The following is a 21,218-nucleotide window of genomic DNA, read 5'->3' as shown; positions in this document are numbered from 1 at the left end:
CTGAAGCAGCAGCTGCAGCTGCAGGAAAGTCTCTCCATCCCTCTTTGCGGAGTGAGACTCACTTCCCAAGACGCAGGAAATTCGGCGGCTTTCGGGCCCCGCGGTCCAGGTTGCAAATGCCTGCGGCCCGCCCCGCCCCAGGGAACGCCGTCGCGTCGTGTTACGTCACGCGCTGCCGGAAGTGAAGCTGCGTGCACGGCGGGGGCGCGTCTCCGGACGGCTCCGTGTGTGGTTCCGCGTGCAGCTCCCCGAGCAGCGCGGGAAGCGGCCCAGCGCTTCGTTGTCGCTTCTGCCGCCGAGTTGGTGTGTCTCCCCGCGCGGGCGCCCCGAGCGCGGCGCCATGGAGGTGGTGGAGGCCGCCGCCGCTCAGCTGCAAACTCTGAAATTCGGTGGCGCCGGCGTCGGGGTTGACCAAGGTCTGGCCGTGCCGGCTCCGGACCCCGCTCCGGTCGCAGCGCCGCGGGCGGACGAGGGGGCCCCGGACCTTGCGGGGGAGCAGCCGCCTCAGCTCGCCCCGCCGTCGCTCCCGGAGCCGCCTCCCGGAGGGAGCAGCCTGGAGACGTCGGACTCGGACTCGGACTCCGACTCGGACAGGTCGGGCGCCCGGCGGTCCGGGGCGCTGGGCCCGGGGCGGGCTCGGGGAGCGGGAGGGCCCGGGGAGCCGGGGCGCGTTCCTCGCCGCCCCCTGTGGATCGCTCTTGGGGCCTGAGCGTCGCCGTCAGGGTCCCTCGTCCCCGAAGTCTGGGGGTCTTGTGTACACCGTATCGTTTTCAGCTAGAATATAGAAAATCTGCGGATATAGGGTTGTTCCGTGACCAGTCGTGTGTCGTGTCCTTGGTGGTTATAGCTTACATTGGGGCAGAGCCGACTTTTCCCCATCCAGTTTAGTGTGTGCGCTTGCTTGTGGAGCCAGATAAATGGAGCATCAGGTGAAGGATTTTATGTGTTTACAAGTTGGGTCCCGGCAGTTTCGTTCGTAGAAGCCTTGTGGTGAGGAATTATTAATGAAATTAGCGAAACATTGTTATTTTACTATTACTGCAGGCTCTCCGTAGGTTTTATGAGGCACCTCCCCCCTCCCTCGTGGTGTCTTTTAAATACGAAAGTTTTGTGGAGGGAGGGGACTTCGGCGTGACGTTACTACACCACGCTGCACATCGTCTACAAGTGTTTGACTGTGTCTTGTGCGACGCGGTGAACAAAATAGACACTACCCCTGCCCTGCATTCTGATGAGACGGACGAAAAATAAAAGTAAACATACCCATCAGCCAATGAGTTGGTGAAAATTACCACGAAGGAACAAGCTAGGCACTGAGAAAGTAATTGGAGAACCCAACCCGGTCGGACCCTCTGGCCATGATAAAGTTTTAATTCTAAGTGGTGGAGAAACTATTGAAGAATTTTTGAGCAGATAATTGACATGCTCAGGTTAACGTTCTGATGTTTTGCTCCGTGGAGAAGGAATTGAACTGGGCTCAAGAGTGAAAGCAGAATGGGCAGGGTAAGTGTGGAAGCAGTTGGAAAGATGTTCCGTTAGTCCACGATGCGACCATGTTTGGATTGAATATTTTGACATCTCCCTGATCAGGGTCGCTAGTAAATGTTGTTTGTAGTGGCCGAGTCAGAGAGGCATCAGTTGGGTGGATGGGGGCTGTAGACCAATAAGAATGTTAACTTCGGACAGTTAATTTGAGGTTTCCGTCACAACAAATTGGAGATGTCAGGTAAGCAGTAGGATGATGAGTTTAGAGTTCAGAGGACAATTCTGGTATGGAGATGTAAATTCGAACATCAGATTACAGATAAAACTTACTTGAACTTTTTATTATGGATTTTTTCAAACTCATACAAAGTACAGAGAGTAATACAGTGAATGCACGTATACTCATCACCAAACTTGACACTTTCCAATATTTTGCTAACTTTGTTTTATCTAACATTTTTTTTTAACCTGGTAGTGTTAAAACAAATTTCAGACAGCATGCCACCTTACCTGTAAATTCTTTACTATTCATCTCTGATAAAATACTTTTTACATGACCACCATGTCATTATCAATCATAGTAAAATGAACCCTAATTCCTTAATATCACCTAGTACACACTCTGTATTCAGGTTTTTCTAGCGGAATAGGAGTCACGTTTAACAGTTTTATCATTGACTGAGAATGCAATAGCTTGAAATGATTCCAATGTTTCTGCCTCTGATGACTGGATTGAGGACTAAACAATGAAATAAAAGTAGAAGCTCGAAGCAGAAGCAGATTTAGTAAGGAGAATGCACTTTTTTCTTTTAACTTGTGAGTGTGAGACATGTATAGGTCATTCATACCACAGTTGCTGGTAAGCAGCCAGAGATCAGGAGTGGAGCCTGGGGATATCAAGCCTGAAGATTTGGGAGTTATCTGCACATTGGTAATGGTTGAGCTTATTGGAGTGGATGAGGTTATCCATGGAAAGAGTACCAGAGAAAGAAGAGAACATGAGGACGGGACTCTTAGAAACAGTACATACAAGGAGCTGAAGTGGGTACCAGCGAACAATTTAAGAGGAGAGTTACTGGCACTGAGAATTGCTGTGGAAGTCAAGGGCTACAGGAGATTTCAGAGAGTTGTGTTCAGTGTGGCTAGTAACTTTGAGGAGTTTCCAGGTTGAAGACTGAGAGTTTCTTCTAACTCTCTTGGCTTCGTTGTGATTTGGTCCTTGGTGACTAATAAGAGAGGTGCCTTTCCCAGAATTCTCTTCTGTCAGTGATTTGTCACATGCTTAATTATATTCAGACTGTGGCATGACACATGAGACAATTGTAATAAGAGGGTTTGGGTTATAGCAAAGATTTTGTGATCAGTGGATTAAAGACTGCCTTCCAAATACCATAGTCGGTTTCGAAATGCTAAGCTTTTGAACAGCAGCCATAAACATCTAGTAAAGTAGATATTTCCTAGTTGAATAATCGTATTTTGGTACCCTCATAATAATACTTTTGTACTGTTTTCAATTTTTTCTTCTCTACAGTGAAACAGATTCTGATAGTTCAAGTTCCTCTTCTTCCTCATCATCATCCTCATCGTCTTCGTCTCGTGTATCCCTCCCTGCAGTGCTGTCAGATGGAGAAGATGATTTACAAGTTGAGAAGGAAAATAAGAATTTTCCTCTTAAAACAAAAGATGAGTTACTTCTAAATGTAAGTACTTAGATTTGTTACTGAACTTAATTTGCATGTTCTAAAATATTTTATGGTACCAGTGTTGATCTCATTTGGCCTATATCTGCTCCATAAATTTGAATACCTTTCTCAGATTTTATTGGTCATACCTTTGCCATGCCTTGGCTTTCTTAAGTAAAAGAAAGTATTGATCTGAATAATTTCTCAGGTTGCTTCCAACGCTAACATTTGATAGTTGTGCTGGGCATCCAGTTTGGCTTGCTGCTTTTCATTTTTTATCTTCCCTTAAGAGTGTAAAGATTTTTTCTTTTTTTTGGTCTACAACTCAGGAAATTTTGCTAAGTAGCAATTGAAATTATTTTTTTAATCGACTGCATTTAGAGAAATAGTGAAATTAGATCGGTTGCACTTTTGAGGATTTATATTTACTTGAAGTTTTTGCAGTGTTTTCATTATTACAGTTGGAAAAAACTTGTTTCCTGTGGATTGGTATTGACATTTGATAGGTCTGGTCTATAAATTTAACTCCTGTGTGGTTATTTCCTTCTAAGCTGTTACTAGGAGGTTGATGGTAGTCTGGTTGAATGAAACCTTATGATCCAAGAGGAAAGTCTTCTCAGAATTTCACAGGATATTGCCACATGTTTATTCTCCCCACTCCCACGTGTACTTTAGTTATTATTAAAGCTTTTAAAAACCTTAATGATCACTGACTGTAATATAATACTTAAATCAATGAAGTAGTAAAGCAAGATTTGAAAAAAATTTTTAAAGCCTGGAGTCATTCAGGCACCTTTTCATGACTGTATTCACTCGATATTATTTCCTTTTTCTCTACTTGTAATAAGAAATTTCCTATCTCACTTAACACCTCATGTATTGAGAACCCTTGGATTTGTATGCAAATTCATCATTGATTTATATTTTCCTACTATAGACATTGATCTCTCTCAGTGGTCTTTTTACACAAAGCCTCTCCCAACTTATGACTTTTCTGAAAGCATTGGGAAATTTGATCTTTTCCCTGTATCTTGATCACCTTTCTATTTAAGTTCTCTCTTAGAGTATAAGAATCAACAAATAAAGGACCACAGTACTTTGATTTATGTATGTGTTTCATTTTCTTATTTATCTTACTAGACCTGGAATTTTTCCCTTGGAATTTAATGCAAAATATTAGTCAATATACTTAGGTATTTTTCTGGATAGAGTGCTCATATTTTCATCAGAAAATCAAAAAGGGTCTGTGTCCATAGAGGCCAGGAACCACGTTCTTGAGGACTGAGTTCAGACCTGATCTTCGCGGTTCCCTTAGTGCCCAGCAGAGTGCTTTTCGGATGTTGGGTTCTCAGTCAACGGTAATATGTGATTGTAGAATGGGTGAGTGAACAGGCGTCTTACATTCACCCACTTTTAAACTATTACAGCACACCTGCCATATGCCAAGTGCTGTAAACAAGACCCATCCCCTTTCTGCTCTCATAGTACCTACTGGAGAGAGAGAGAGAGATACTAAATGAAGCAGAGACAAATACAGTCAATTGCTGGAAGTGCTGTTGAATTGTGAGTGTATGCTTGGCTCATATCAGAAAATTGCATTTTTGCTGGGAAGGGAAGTATGTGAGCTTTTAAAGCTTGGAATAGTGTGTGCTGCTCTGTTCCTTTCTGTGCCAGTTCTGAAGGGTCTTTGGGAAGGATGGGAGGGGCAATTATAGTCTTTATTTTTAAAGTTTGGATTCTTAACTAGCTGTTTACTTTATATTTTCACGATTAGGAAATAAATGTACTAGAAGTTCCTAGTCTTTTAAGCCACTCTGGTGCCAGAGCTAGGTGCAGGAATGAGTTCTCTGGTCTGCCCTAAATCTTTTTGACTTAGGGTGTGAAAGAGTATCTGAGAACTCCTTCAGGACTTTAGCTCTGAAGTTCAAGGGAAGAGAATGACTTGACCCTGAACACCAAGGATGGCGTGGCTACAAGTACTCAGTATCTTTAGGACTCTGCTCTTTTTCTGTTGCTCAGTAGGTGTTTCTGCGCGGGGCTGGCGGCTTGGCCACTGATACTCCTGTATGAAAGCCATGGAGAGAACTTGTGCTGGTTTACCGGGGGCTCTGTACTCAGGCCTGAACAAATAATTGAGTCTAGTGAGATGGGTATTCGGATTGCCTGGACATGAGTTACCTAGTCACTGCTGTTCTTGTGGAGAGTGTGTAGGAAAGTGTGTGCTTGAGAGAAAGCACACGGGTGAGTGTGAGAGCCAGGTGACAGAAAGGAAGCGTGAGAGCGTGTGGATTTTGAGGAGGGCGAGAGCTGGGTGGGTGTTTTCAACCCCATGCAAACCACAGGGAATGGGTTCTCGGTCACAGGAAAGGGAGGCTTAGAACACTTCAGACGGGATTGCTGTTCTGTCAGTAATAGTATTTATCTTCTGTGGAGGGGAAGAGGGAAATAATAATACTTGGGAGCAGTTAATCACATGACTTACATTGGACTCTTGTGGCTGCAACAGAGACCCTCAAATTGCATCAAGAGAAGGGGGATTTGTTGGAAACTTACTTGGATAGGAAAGCCATCGGGAACCAAGCTAGCTCTTGTGGATGGCTGTGCTGTTTCTTTTGTACGCTTCTTGGGACTCTCATCATTCTGAGTGTCATATTCTTGTTTCCTGACTCACTTCTTCTGTTTACCTGTAGATTCATCTTTTTAAAAATTTTTATTTCTTTGCGGTGCGCGGGCCTCTCACTGCTGTGGCCTCTCCCGTTGCGGAGCACAGGCTCCGGACGTGCAGGCTCAGCGGCCATGGCCCACGGGCCCAGCTGCCCTGCGGCATGTGGGATCCTCCCGGACCGGGGCACGAACCCGTGTCCCCTGCATCGGCAGGCAGACTCTCAACCACTGCGCCACCAGGGAAGCCCCTAGATTCATCTTTTTAATTCTAGCTTACACATGCATTTCTCTTCGTGTTCCTGGCTGTACATTTGGTATCTTCTACTTTAAACTTCTCCACGAACTGGCTATTAGTGCCATATTCTTTCCTGACTTTTGGGACAGTCCTATGACTTAGCTTAGATTTGTCTTTTTTCAAAAGATGACAGTCCGCGCTTCCTGGGAAGCATCCCCTCCTTTGTTACAACTAGCTCTGGCTGGTATTGAATGTGCCATTTGTTCAGGTCTACTGGTGTGTGTCTTCTTAGGCAGCAGGGGTTGTGCAACAGAACTGTTTGCTCTGTGTAGTCTATTAATTTAATTTCCTAATGAAATTCTGAAGAAGATGAGAGAAATATTCTGTGTTGTCTTTGCCAAAAGGCATACATAAATTAAAATGGGCCAAACAGTTAATACCAGTTTCAGAGTTTGTGCTGGATCATTGAGATCTTTAGAACATAGACATGCCCAGTTTAGCCCGGTTTTATGTCCTACCTCTTTATGAAGTATCTCATGTTCTAGGCTGTTTGCTATTGTTGTTCAGGCATGCCGAGCTTAATTTTTACCTCCATTTAGCCTGTTTGTCAAACAGGAATGTTGCCTTCCTGGGTCTAGCTTTTTAAATCTTTTCCATTGTTGCAAAGGTAGGTCCTGGTGATCTACCTACTAGCTATTGCGGATCTCTCATTGTAAGAATGTAGGAGCTACAGTGAGGTAACCTCGAGATTGTTCTTTTAGAATTAAACAGTTGCTTTTTAAAAAAATTTTAATTAATTAATTTTATTTTATTTATTTATTTTGGGCTGTGTTGGGTCTTCGTTGCTGTGTGCGGGCTTTCTCTAGTTGTGGCGAGCGGGGGCTACGCTTCGTTGCGGTGCGCGGGCTTCTCATTGCGGTGGCTTCTCTTGTTGCGGAGCACAGGCTCTAGGCACGCGGGCTTCAGTAGTTGTGGCTCGCGGGCTCTAGAGTGCGGGCTCAGTAGTTGTGGCACTAGAATTAAACAGTTGCAACAATTTGGGATAACAAGATGTGGTTATAACTTGTTTTAAAAAAAGATGAGAGGAAGAGGAAAAACGAGGGATTGGTCAGCCATAGAGGCATTGGAAAGGAGAATAGACTTAATTGGCTCTTTTCTTAATGTCACAATTACATAATATATGGCTTAAAGTTAACCAAGTGGAACCATTCTTTTAGAAAATAAACCCTTTAATGCTGAGAAGGTTTATATTAATATATAATCTATACAGTAAATGTAAAGCAGCATGCATATTACAGTTTTGGAACTACATTAAACCACATAGGGTTTATTCTGTGTTTCAGTGAATTGGAAAGTTAGGTTCTATTTGAAGAACTTTCTCATCAATTTATGCTCTTAACTGTTCTTTCAAATAAATCTGATGTAATTAAAATTTAGAATCATAAGGACATTTATGGGATTGTGACATTGCAAAGTCTTAATCAGAAATGAATTTTATAAATTAGTACCTATTGAAAACCTGAAGTTTTTACATAATATTTTAAAATTATGATCACAGTGCTTTTGGGGATAAAACATGGATAATACTGCAATATAGATAATGTGTATTTATACATGTAATATAAAATGACCAAGAAAAAAACTTAATGCTTGTAGGCAATTCTTGGTAAATTTACCTTCATAATTTAGAGATTGCCTATATTATATTGTATATATACCATATATATACACAATATATGGTATGTAATTTACAATATACAGTATATAGGCAATATACAAATGTAATATATGTATATATACAATATACAGTATAATATAGGTAACATACAAATGCAGTATATGTATATATACAATATACAGTATAATATAGGTAATATACAAATGCAATATAATTAGGTTGACCATTATAGTTGTAGTTAGGGTGAGTACACTTTTTCTGATTCTGGCAGTGCAGACCCTTGTCCTAACGTGAGGATATGGAAATACGTGGGCCACCTCACGTGGTCAGAAGTTACAGTGGATTATTTCACATTTTTGACTTCCCACCATCTTGAAATTGTATTGCACCTTGTTCTACAGTTAATAATCATTGATTGAATGTGGTGTTTTCAGGGCCCAACTTGGTTTATGAGTTTTGTCCTAAATGCAGGCCTTGTTCAACTTCAGCTTTTTACGACCTTTAGTATATCTGGAATTATTATATCATATCTTAGAATACCGATGGCACTTATTAGCATTCTCAAAATACCTGATATTTAAGAAATGGCTTATATACTTGAAAGGAGATAGGTTTTCATTAATACTTGGTGCTTTTTAAAAACAGTGCTCAGATTTTTTAAAAAATTAAGATTTTGTGCTTCATTGCACAAAGTTATTTCAGTAAAGCTTGTATGAAGCACAAATAATCCTGAATAAATACTGATTTATTCAGTAGTGTATCCATATATACCCTGTGTATATACATGTATATGATCATTATTACACAGAAACATTCCGTTTATTAGCTTTCTCCATCCCTAGTAGATTTAATAAGTGAGTTGTGATTGTTTTAGAGAATAAAGACAAATGTCTGTAGAGAAGACTCCAGCTAGAGAGTGAGCATACACACTTGGCTGAAAGCAGAGTAACAACAGAGCTAATGACTGAATGCCCAGTGAATTGTACCAAGTACAGGAAGCTGAAGGATTGAGTGGAAGGGGAGATGACTTGCAGTGCGGTGGTCAGGGAAGGCATCGTGGCTTGACCTTAGATTGAAAGGTGGATAGGATCTCCATAGAAATGGACAGGTGAGCAGAATAGGAAATTTCCCAGTGAAAGGACCAAGTTTGTCGCAGTGGAGTTGTGTCCCCAGTGTTGGTTACGCTGTAGGGGCTCAGGGAATGTTTCTTTGTTTACTCATCATCCATGGGAATGTTTTCAATTCTAAAATGGACACTTTTTAACCTTTTCACACTTCTGAAAAGTCGGGACTAATAATTGATGGCAGTGATTAGCTTCACAGTTTTTTGGCAGTGCTTTTAATTTTGTGGTATATAAAGTCAGTGTCTTAGATTCCGTGAGGTATGGACTCCTCAGTTAACATAAAAGATAATGCTTAGGGTTATTTTCATCATTGAAGGTTTTTTCTTATGGAGATGGATTATGATTTTATTTTACTTTTATATTTATGCCAGTTAACTTTCGAGAGTATTCTTATGAGCTTTGTTTTTGTGACAGTAATTTTAGAGAAAGATGGGATGAGAACATTGTAGTTTACTAAAAAAAGGAGAATATAAAGACATTTCAAAGAAGTGTTCACTTTCAACTTTTAGATGAAAATATTTAATGGGCTAATGTGAATCTAGTGTCATGTATGATAGGGTAATTGATGAGGATAAATTAATGCTAGTTGGTGATGGCTAAAGGAATAGCTGAGTTCCATGGAATGTTGTAAAAGTACTTTCCGTGGAGAAGTTGATGAATCCGACGAAATGTTATATGAGGTCCTAGTTGACTCACAGTGTAGAGACCTAATCCATTCTTTTTTCCAATATGTTTTACCAGTTATAGGAAAAAAAAAGTTTACAATCATGGCTCTCAGTACTCCAGAGATTGGATCCTACTTTCCAACCATATCTGAAAAGGGAAGGCTCACCTAATAGCATCAGGTAATTGGCCTCCACATGCATGTCCTCTCTTCTTGGGTAACATGAGAAAGTGGTCAGATAACTTCATTCCACTTTCCTCACTTTTTAAAGTTCTCCCCAAACTGGCACCGAAAGGATTTGTTGCCATTTGGAATGTTTGATTCCTTTCCCACTGTCTGCTACCCTTTTTCTGTATTTGTGAGTGAAAACCAAAATCAAGGTTCTTTAGGTAATTTTACCTCAAAAGATCATAAGTTACTGATTTTTTTTCCCCCTACCCCAATGATGTCTTCATAGAGCTAGGGAAGTCAAGACCATTGTAAGGTATGACTGTCTTCTCGGAGGGCCATTTTTTATTAATTTATTTATTTTGCTGTGTTGGGTCTTCGTTTCTGTGCGAGGGCTTTCTCTAGTTGTGGCAAGCGGGGGCCACTCTTCATCGTGGTGCGCGGGCCTCTCACTATCGCGGCCTCTCTTGTTGCGGAGCACAGGCTCCAGACGCGCAGGCTCAGTAGTTGTGGCTCACGGGCCTAGTTGCTCCGCGGCATGTGGGATCTTCCCAGACCAGGGCTCGAACCCGTGTCCCCTGCATTAGCAGGCAGATTCTCAACCACTGCACCACGAGGGAAGCCCCGGAGGGCCATTTTTGACCCATTAGCTCCTTCCGTTTTTGTGCTGGAAGTTTTAGGCACCGTTTTTGACTGGTGTGTCTACAGTTTAATTTTTATTAGGGTGGATTTTTAATGTTCAGTGCTTCTCATTTCAATATTTTGTTTAACTGAGCAACCATGTAGGCCATAAAGATGTCCGAGAATCAGAATATAATCATATTCTTCTGATAGACAATGGTTGATCTTTCACGCCTGCTTGAGAAGTGTGGTTAGGACCTTGCATTTCTTTAATGCCATAGCTGTGAGCATCTGTCCTCCAGAATCAGAGTAACTTTGTTCAAGTCTGGTATGTAATTTCTGTATTAGTATTCTGTCTTTTTGATTGCATGCTGTTAAACATTTTTTAAAATTGTTAATCACTTGTATGAATTATTCAGAACTTTTTTTGCTTAGTTTCTCACTATTTATAGGTAAGAAGCCTGAAGTAGTGAGTGGAGAGGAGCAGATTCACAACTAGCGTCGGGTGGATTCCAGTCAGCTCTGTTTTTAGTTACTATTGGGGAGGCCCGCTTAGCAGCATTGGAATTTGATCATTTGAACTTCCTGATTATTTGGTTTCTGAATAATATAGGATAATTTGTCATGGTAAAGGCTGATTGTGTCATCTAATTTACGCTTTCCTACATTACTGTAAGAAACCCTACATTGCCTTTTAGTAAAACCTTTGACTTGGAGGTGTAGAGTGTGTCAGAGTAGAGGACTGGATTTCTTTCGTATGTTGAATTTCAGGAGTTCATTTGTCAAATGCTGTGACTTTTTTTTTCTTTGCCTGATGATGTGAGTAGAATACTTTTCTTCCTTTCCTTGTCTACGCTTTGTTGTTAAATTTGTCATTACATGTAGACATTTTGAATAAATATGTCCATAAAAACTGTTTTTACTTTTCTTTGATTTTGGATCAATAAAGATAATATTAATTTTGTTTAAATGAGTGCATAGATATTTATATCTAGTTGCAGATACTGTACATCCAAAACAGGTTGTTAGTTTGTTTTTAATTTTGGAAAATAACAAATAACACTGATGACAACAGGGATTTATCACACACCTTCCTTCCTGCCAGTGGAGCATTCAGGTTTGCATGAAGACCTAATGTGTGTGATGTTAATAGTATGGTCTTAAAATTATACTTGTACTAATGGCCGAAAATAGATTGGTCCTCCTTTACCTGCGTATATATTTAGTAATGGAGGGCTTTTTTTTTCTTTTTTTTTTTAAGCGGTACGCAGGCCTCTCACTGTTGTGGCCTCTCCCGTTGCGGAGCGCAGGCTCCGGACGCGCAGGCTCAGCGGCCATGGCTCACGGGCCCAGCCGCTCCGCGGCATGTGGGATCTTCCCGGACCGGGGCACGAACCCGCGTCCCCTGCATTGGCAGGCGGACTCTCAACCACTGCGCCACCAGGGAAGCCCCTGGAGGGCTCTTTGATTGTGTGAGAGTGTAAAGCAGTGCTGTCCAGTAGATCTTCCTGCAGTGATGGAAATGTCCTATAGTGACCCTGTCTTCATACCATGGCTACAGAGCACTTGGCATGTGGCCAGTATGACTGAAGACTGCAGTGTAAATTTTATTTAATTTTAATTAATTAAATTTAAATAATCAGATATAATTAGTGTTTTGTATTGGATAAGCAGAATAGAAGGAGTCTTTTCTACTCACTCATTAATCTTTCCATGGGGGTTGTAGGTAAACTAGGCTCATACTTTAATCTTCCTAACCGGCTGTAAACAGCCTTCTAGTCTTTTGTTTTCATTGCACTTGATTTTGTTTATATGATGAAGGGTCCAGATTTCCCTCATCAGCTCTTCCTTCAGTTTTTTAGTGTATCGTTACGCCTCTTATTTCTGATTCTTTATATCCTCTGTACTGTCAAGGCAGTAGTGTACTTTAATATGTGTTCTGGCCCCTTTGTTTTGGTTATTGGAGTGTGTCTGTGTTTCTCCTCGTTTCTGTCACACATACACATCCTCTCTCTGCTCGTGGAAAAGCAAAGTGCTTGATTTTTGTTTGAAGGAGATTATGAGACAGAGCAGATGCATTCATTGTCTTACCAGGGCAGCTTCTGTGTTACCAGGGGGCCAGGTGTTAATCTAATGGCCGTAGTAATGTTTGCCACTGCAAAGCTGAGGTATCTGTGCATCAGTCCTGAGCAGTGAAGCTTAATTGGAAGCCTGCCTTTTTTACTTTGTTTTTGAGAAGGTCAGGTTGAGGTCCTTTTCATTCCTTGAGGATTCTCTTTTGAACTTTAAGAATTGTATTTTCATTATCTAATTTCTGCTCTGGCTGAAAAAGTCTGCGACCTCTTCTGAGATTTTTTTTAGCTTGGACTGATGAGCTAAGCCAATTCATTTAATAAATTTACACTGAGCACCTACTGTATGCTGGTCATTGTTCCTACCATAGCAACAAGCAAGGCAGACCTGGTACCTAGTTGTTGATGGATTTATTTTCTAGTTAGGGAAAGACTTTAAGCAGGTAAACAAATAGTATGTTAGACAGTAATGTATTTACAAGAGAGCAAAGCCACAGGATAATTTGATGAAGAGTGACTAGGCTTGGTGGTGGTGTAGTTCTTTAGATTAGTAGTTCTTTAAATTAGTAGATAAGGTAACTTGTGACATCTGCATATCAAGATCAGATCTTGTATTAATGGTCTGACATTGTAGTCCAGAAACTTTCCCTTTGAACCTTCTAAAGTTCTGCCTTCAAACCTGCCAAAAATCTTCATGGAAAGCACATCCCTTGGATGAATTGTTGAGGGAGTTTGGGAGATTTTTTTCTCCCCCTTTGTCCTCCTCCTCTCCTAGCATGCTCGTTTAAGAGGAACTACTATCTCTTTTCTCCCTTGATTCAGTCCCCAAAATGCTATTTCCAAAGCAAATATACTGCTTGACTTAACTGGACTTTCAAAGGCTCCAGAACAGGCTCTTAACCTGGAATTATACAAGGCTGGTTTTACTTCTTGATCTCAACCTGGAATTGTACTAGGCTGATTTCACTTTTCTCTTAACAAGTTATATGTATAATATTTGGTTCTTTATATACCTTTTGTATTCTGCAGAGCATTTGGTATAGAGACTTCATGCATATTGCTTTTATAGGTAGGTAGGGTCTTTTACCATCAAGAAACAATTTGATGCCTTCATTGGCCTTTTTTAGGAATCTCAGAAAACTGTGCATGCATTCCCACATTACAGAGTACTGGGGTCGCTGAATTGGAATTACAAGTGGGGTGTCTGTGTTCTAAGTTTTGGTTCTACATGAGATCAGAGATCCTCCCCATTTGTAGGCAAAACTTTTTGTTCTGTTAGTACATAGGTTTGAAACAGGGTAGTAACAGGAGTTAAGGGAGCCTCCCAGACTGTGTTTTGACCACAGGTATGAGTCCCTGCCTCACCATAGATATTCTGGCTTTGTTTACCTTCCCTTGTCTCCCTCATGCTGGATGTCTCATAGATGTCCTTAGAGCAGGACATCAGAACTCCATTAGACCCTGTAGTCTGACCTGCTCAACTTACAGTAAATTATGTGGTGATGATATCAAAAGATGATGAAAGGGCATTTGGTAAAGTTCAACAGTCATTTCTGATTTAAAAAAACCAAACACACACAAATAGGAATAGGTGAATACTTTTCTTAACCTTATAAAATGTTCCAGTCAAAATGCATTATTATGCTTAACATTTGAAACATTCCTAATAGTCAGACATCAGGGTCACTATCATCACAATTGTATTGTGGTCATACCAACCAGTGTCGTTTGAAAAGTGAAAAATGCAATATACTAATATTGAAAAGGAGGAGGAGGACTTATTTTTTTGAAAATATGGTAATACAGTGAATACACAAGAAAATCACTAGACATAAATTTCAGCATGATGTTTTCTTGTGTTCAGACAATTTTAGAATTTGAAACTAGAGAAGCAATGGAAGTATCAGTGAATTTTAAGTCATTTTAGTATAGGGAAGGTCTTTCTAAATGTGACACAAGTTTTAAAATCGAAAAAATGAAAAGGTTGATGTATTTGGTGTAGTCAAATGCCAGAGTTTAGTAAACAACTTAAATGCTAAAAAACACGGTGAGAGGTAAGGGAGTGGATATTTGCTACGTAGTTGATAAAGAGCAAATGTTCTTAAAAACCCAAAGTTTTCTTATAAATTGATAAAAAGATAAACCTTCCAAAAGAAATGTGTATAAAGTATACAAGCCATTAATAAACACACTCAGGTAGCCAGGAAACATGTCATCCTGATTAATGAAGAAATTCAAATTAAGGCAAGATACTGTTTTAGACCTATCAGACGGTCAGAGATTTAAAGTTTGCTTCTCAGTGATGGCAAGGAGGTAGGAAAACCTCTCATACATCATTCGTGGAAGTGTGAATTGATGTAATCTTTTTGAAAAGAAATTTAGTAGTATCTATCAAAATTAAAAATGTTTATACCTTTGGACCTAGCAGTTCCACTTAGAAGAATTTATCTATCATAGGAGTTACACAAAGATATGTTTTAAAGAAAGTTCATGGTATCATTTTGTGTAATGGTAAAAATTAAAACTGCAGATAAATGTTGTATCAGGTGATTGGTATACTAATTATAGGGCATCTATACAGTGGAACACTGTAAGAGTGTTTAAATAAAATAGATACTTATGTTTTGGTGTAGAAAGATGTGGAAGATATAATAGATAAAAAGGATAGCTTATATTACAATGTGGATATTTTAGTTAAGTGAAACATATCAAAGTTAAATGTTAAGTTTGTGTCCATCTAGTAAGTGTATTTGAAAGACTGTTAACAGCTATCTCTGGAGAGGAACTGGAAGGTTGAAAGGAATAGGGTGGGGGGAATCTTTGCTTTTTACTTCGTATCCTTCTATACTACTTCAGTTTTATTTTTAAAAAAACAGGGACATGTATAACTTTTGTACTCTAAAGTTAAAAAAGATCAAAATAGTACCAGAGTTTAGGTTTGTACCAAAACATAATTATGTTGCATGGGCCTTAAATTCCTCCTAATAGAACACACAAAACAAGGAGCCTTCCATTTTGTGGTCAAAGGGCATTTATTTATTTGAGAATAGTGCTGATTTTGTGTCCTAAGTGTTAACGGCATACAATCTGCCCTCCTACCCAGTTCAGAGGTTTTCATAAAAGATCTAACAGCATTTCCTCTTTTCTTCCTTTCCTCTACCTACACAATCCTGGCTTTATTTAACCAGCGGGCTTTATCACAGTCCAGAAGGAATAAAAGTGTTTGCTCTAGACCTTAACTATAACGTGGTGAGGCAGCGGGGCAGATTTCATCACTGCGCTGCAGCATTAGAAGGTGCCATTCGCCTCTTGTAGGAGCCGCTACTCCCAGAGCCAGAGTCCTTGTGAGATGCCTGTCCCATTGCCCTCTATCATTAAAGCCTCCTGCCTGCAGCCCCCAGCATTATAGTCCTCCAGTCTCATCCTTCATAGGGTACGGGGTTTCTTTAGCTAAGAACTTCTTAAACAAGGCTGTTCCATGCCACATTTACCAGTTTGTTCTAACAACTGAACCCCCTTCTCTATTCTGATACACACATGGAGCATTTTCAAACCATGGTCTTTGCCAAGAAAAGGCTTTTCATATTTAATATGATAAAACGACAAGCGGTCGTCCTCTCCTTAAAAGTACTCAGGAAAATTCCGACATATAAAACACAATCATTTCCTTCCACACAGGCCAGGCTAACCATACAGAGGTACGTCTTCTGCATTGAGTTGGCTGAGACCCTTAATGTGGCTTTTCATAACTACTCCTTGATCGGAAGGTAGCATCCGCAGAAGAAAGTTATGCTTTCGCTCTGGTTAAGTGATTTTGTTAAAAACCTCGATTTGAGTTCCCATAGAGGAAAATGATTACCCAAGATGTGCTCATCTGCAATGTACTGTATAATTTAGGTTTTCCTGTCTTTTCTAACATTTCTGCAAAAGTTACCTTTTGTCTCTGAAACTAACCCCAACATGCCATTAATAAGATCTTTGCACTTTGAAGCCCTTCTTAAGGAAAAACTTCCTTTGAAGAGTCAGTTGTGATGAAGAATAGAAATCTCTGTTTATTTACTTTAAAGCCTAAGTTCTGCTTTATTCTTAAATTTCTCTTCAACTTCATCTCTACTTCAATATCTAGTTTCTGTAGCAGCTGACATTCAGTTAGCAGCTGGGTCAGAAAAGAGGAATCTTTATTGGTTTTTAACCTAGACAGGGAAGATAATCAGGCAACACCTTCATAACTTTTTGGACTGAAGCTTACATTCTGTTTCCAGGAATTCTGTATTTTTTCTTGAAGAGGCCAGAAATTCATCTCTTTCACACAGCCCCAGAAAAGTTAGCTGTTTCTCTGTTCAGCTGTTTAACCACAGTCAAATTAATTAACCAGCCACATTAAGGCAGCTCAGAGAACTCTCCTTGTGTGGAGAAACTGGAAATATTTCTCTTCGAATGGAATGTCTCTTGGAGTTACTATGTGAGTTGTCTCTTTTCTTTACCTTGGATTCCTTAACAGCAGTTTTTGGGGGTAGGGGGAGGGTGGTTTCTTGTTCAGCTATGATTAGAAAAATCTAGAATGGTCTTCAGGCCTGCGTTCTTATGGGTTAGGCTGTAGACACTAGATCACTTGAGTCACTTAGGTGGGGAGATGTTGAAGGGGGGAGAAATGCTAGACACTGAAAAGGACAACATCCAAGAGATGACAAGTACTTAATGTTATGTCTCAGAAACGGGTATAGCACTCTACATGGAAACTGTCCTTTTTTTAAAAGTTAACTTGTTGAAGCTGGAGGAAGGTTAATGCTTTTTTATATTTCAGGAACTACCTACTGTTGAAGAACTCACTATTGTTCTGCCTGAAGGTATTGAATTAAAGCCTCTTGGGATGGTTTCAAGTATTATTGAACAATTAGGTATGTAAATATTTTTATTAATAAAAATTATCATTTATATCCAAGCATGTACTAATAATGAAATCAAAGACTTTATGACTGGTAAATTTTCTCTGAAAGATGTAATAACACTTCATTTTACAGTCATTAGGTTTGAACAGATAAATTCAGTTTTTGCTTATACAAGTAATACATAAATACAGTGTCTTTATAAAAATTTAAAGTGTGCTTTTACTGATATACTTCTCCAGAATTTCTTTGATTTGGTATATTTTCTATTGCTGTTAAATTACTACAAATTTAGTGGCTTAAAACAACACATTTATTAGTTTACAGTTCTGTGGGCCAAAAGTGTGATATGGGTCCCACTGGCTAAAATCAAGGGGTCCATCAGGCTGAGTTCCTCTCTGGAGGCTCTGAGGGAGAATCCTCATATTCCTGACCTTGTCAACATCTAGAGGCTGCCCGCCTTCCTTGGCTCATGGACCCACTCTCTTCATTCTCAAAGCCCATGATGTAGCTTCTCTCTGACCTTCTTTCCTCATCACGTCTCCCTCTGACCGCAGCCTGGAAAACGTTCCCTGCTTTTAAGGACTCCTTAGTTGGGGTCTACCCACGTAATCCAGGATCATCTCCCGTTTCAAGGTCCTTGACCTTAATCACATCGGCAAAGTCTCCTTTTTAACATAAAGTAACATCCACAGGTTCAGGGATTAGGATGTGGATGTCTTTTTTTGTTTGTGGGGTGGTAGGTAGAGGACTGGTAATCTGCCTATTGCCTTTGCTTTTATCTTATAAACATGTAAATTAGAAAGTTCTGTGATTTAACACCGATATTAATATCATGGAATATGAACCCACTGGAATACATGGGAACTAGATTCTACAGATTTCTTTTAGCCCCAGGATGTGAAGTATGTATAGGAGAGACTTTGAAATTAATGTCACTACCATTACCTCTCTAGTAATAGACACCTAAAAATAGGACTCAGAGTTGACAAAGTCATAGGATTTCTTAAGAAATATTTTATTTGTTTATTTATTTATGGCTGTGTCGGGTCTTAGTTGCGGCGTGCAGGATCTTTCGTTGCGGTGTGTGGGCTCTTCGTTGCCGCATGCTGGCTTCTCTCTAGTGTGGTGTGTAGGCTTCAGAGCGTGTGGGCTCTGTAATTTGCAGCACATGGGCTCAGTTGCCCCATGGCATGTGGGATCTTAGTTCCCCGACCAGGGATCGAACCCACGTCCCCTGCATTGGAAGGTGGATCTTCTACCACTGGACCACCAGGGAAGTCCCAAAGTCGTAGGATTTTTGAACTGGGAAAAAGACCTAAATTGTCCACCAGTCCTTAGTTTAAGGAACATAGAAAAATTCAGGTCACTTGCTCTTGTGATCAGTCAATGGTAGAAATGGAAATCTGTCTTTTGATCTTTTTATGTGTCCATATCACTATTTTAAAAATTAATTCTTATATAATTTTGCAGTTTATTAATGAAAATTCCAATTAAAATGAAACATTTTTACAAAAATCATAATTATTAAAACTCTTTACATCACTGTTGAGTCATTACATTTACTAGTTTTTGAATTATCTTATGGTATTTAGTATGTACAAATAAGTCAGACAGGAATTTATTGGACTTGATGTATATAGAAGAAATTTAGGTCATAATGTTTATTCTCAAGGGAAAGAAGTGTAAACTATATGACACACATGGACTAATGCTTTTCGAGGATACTGTTTTGAATAACACATCTTAATAGACTTAACAAAATTTTCAACCTGGTGGGAATAAAGAGTAATGAATCAAACAGCACATGTTCCTGTTGTATCAATACATGCTTGTTGCACACTCTGTTTGGAAAGCTTAAAACATCTAACATTATTTGGACCTTTTACAGAAAGGAGTGTACAATAAGTATTAGTCCACTAGGTTGTGGTGATAGTTCTGTCTGGATTTGACTATGTAATCATGTTAATCTCTTGAGTACTGTTTTCTTACCTTTCTATAAAATGAGGGTTTTGGATTAGGTGATTTTTAATTTTCATGTAATTTTTGACTCCTTGAGAGGGGGATTGGGAGGGAGAGAAGATTGAGAATAAATTCTGTCAGTGCTCACTATTATTACCTATCCTTGTCATCTTTATTCCAAGAGCAGATCTAACTCAAAAGTTGTTGACCTGTGATCTGTTCCTTATGTGCATGTTCAGAATTTAGAAGCACTAGCTCTTGAAATTCATTGGGGTATAATTGAAAATCTTTGAATGGATTTTAATAATCTGAACTAATATTTCAAGTGGATATTCAAGTGGAAATACTTCAATATTTCCACTAATTTTCCAAGTGGAGATGGCATTATCTTTTCCAAGTGGAGATGGCATTATCTGTTTAATGTGACAGTATTCTTGTTTGTTGCCTTAATTTTCTAAGAACCTATTATTGTGTGTGTGTGTCTGCTTGAGGTGTGTGTGTTTTCCTCTTTGCTGTGGTAGATTGGTTGTTTGACATTTGTGGCACTTACACGAATTGGAGGTTCTGCTAGACCAGTGGAATAATGCTTTTTGCCCTTTGAGAAGGGAAATGATAAAAATTACTGGGAGTTCTATCATTACTACTTCAGTTGTTCAGAGGAAAATATATTTGTGAAATCTAACTTTTTCATATATCAGTAAGTAATCAGTGCTTTGCAGAAAAGAATTTCTAGGGTGAGAAAGAAGACTAATTTCTTCTAAAACAGGAGTTAGTGATTAAATGTGAGATTATTTTTTGGGTAAAAATTGCTTGAGAAAATGATCAGCTTGAATTTGTTGTCTTAATGGATGATTCCAATTTTCTGTGAGATTTTGTACTTTAATTTTTTTTTCTTAGAACTGTAGCTTTCATATAAAATAAAATAATGTAGAATTTATTTCCCTGTGCTACTTGGTAATAAATAGACTTTGTTTTTTTATCCAGGAGGAATAGTTACTGAGGTATATTATCCCACCTTAAATTTCATTTGAAATTATGTTGGAATTAAAGCCTAGATTCTCATTTAAATTCCACATTATCTTCTGATTAAATCTTGAAATAATCTGTTTTGTTTCATTTTTCAGTAATAATTGAATCTATGACTAACGTACCTCCAGTTAATGAGGAGACTGTAGTTTTTAAAAGTGATCGACAGGCAGCAGGAAAGGTTTGTAAAAAATATTCACATCCTACTAATTATCCTGTTTCTTTGTTGATTGGTTTTTCTGACTTTCACTATCTTAAAAAGTTTATTAATTTTAGTACATGAGCAATCTAGAGCTCTCAAATTTTAGTACATTCCCGATTTTCTTCAATACTTCATGTCTGTCTGTACATTGGTTTAATACTGTTTATTATTCTTTGCTGTTTGTGTCATTAAATACACATGTATACAGTTTTTTCCTGATGTTTGTCAGGTTGTTTGCCAGGCAATGGGTCTATGTATTGAATAAGATACAATTCCTCCAGGTACTCAGTTAGGTGCAGGAGACTTTCCACTGCATAGTTGTTCATAAACTTTTTTGGTTTGTGAGGCCCTTTGAATAGTGGCTCTCAAAACTTTTTAGGCTTTGCCTTCCTCAGGTGGAAACTGAGAGTGGAATTTTTCAAGTGGAAAAAGATTTCAGTGATAGCAGTAAAGTGTCACTGTAGGCACTTTCTGGGGAATTATGAATATGTGTATCATCGAAAGGTTGGGTCCCTTTTAACGGCTTACTAATGGAACAACCCCACATGCTGCATGTCCAACCTTAAGAGGGAGGAAAGACCCCACATTTTACCCAGCAAATAACAATTCAGAGCAGTCAGCAGAGGACGTAAAACCGTCCAAGATCAAGAATGTAAATACCAACCAGGTGTTCTTTTTCTGGTAGCAGGGATGGAGTTATATTCACCTTGGGACTCTCCACTGTGTGTAGTACAGTCCTTTGTAAATTA

The 21,218-nt window shown here is 39.4% G+C and overlaps 1 protein-coding gene across 1 annotated transcript in view; it reads left to right on the top strand.

The window, feature by feature from the left end:
- The first annotated feature begins 202 nt into the window (after positions 1 to 202).
- NAF1 (nuclear assembly factor 1 ribonucleoprotein) overlaps positions 203 to 21,218 on the top strand; it is a 46,008-nt gene continuing 24,992 nt past the window's right edge. The window contains exons 1-4 of the mRNA XM_060093840.1: positions 203 to 594; positions 3,017 to 3,185; positions 17,198 to 17,291; positions 20,366 to 20,448. Of these exons, the coding sequence (XP_059949823.1) occupies positions 341 to 594; positions 3,017 to 3,185; positions 17,198 to 17,291; positions 20,366 to 20,448 (600 nt within the window). The 5' untranslated portion in view covers positions 203 to 340. The remainder of the gene's footprint in view (positions 595 to 3,016; positions 3,186 to 17,197; positions 17,292 to 20,365; positions 20,449 to 21,218) is intronic.

This window comes from Mesoplodon densirostris, chromosome 1 (genome assembly GCF_025265405.1).
Source record: "Mesoplodon densirostris isolate mMesDen1 chromosome 1, mMesDen1 primary haplotype, whole genome shotgun sequence".
In the NCBI taxonomy this organism is placed as follows: domain Eukaryota; kingdom Metazoa; phylum Chordata; class Mammalia; order Artiodactyla; family Ziphiidae; genus Mesoplodon; species Mesoplodon densirostris.
The sequence above is the reverse complement of the archived record's forward strand: the minus strand, read 5'-3'. Positions and strand labels throughout refer to the sequence as shown.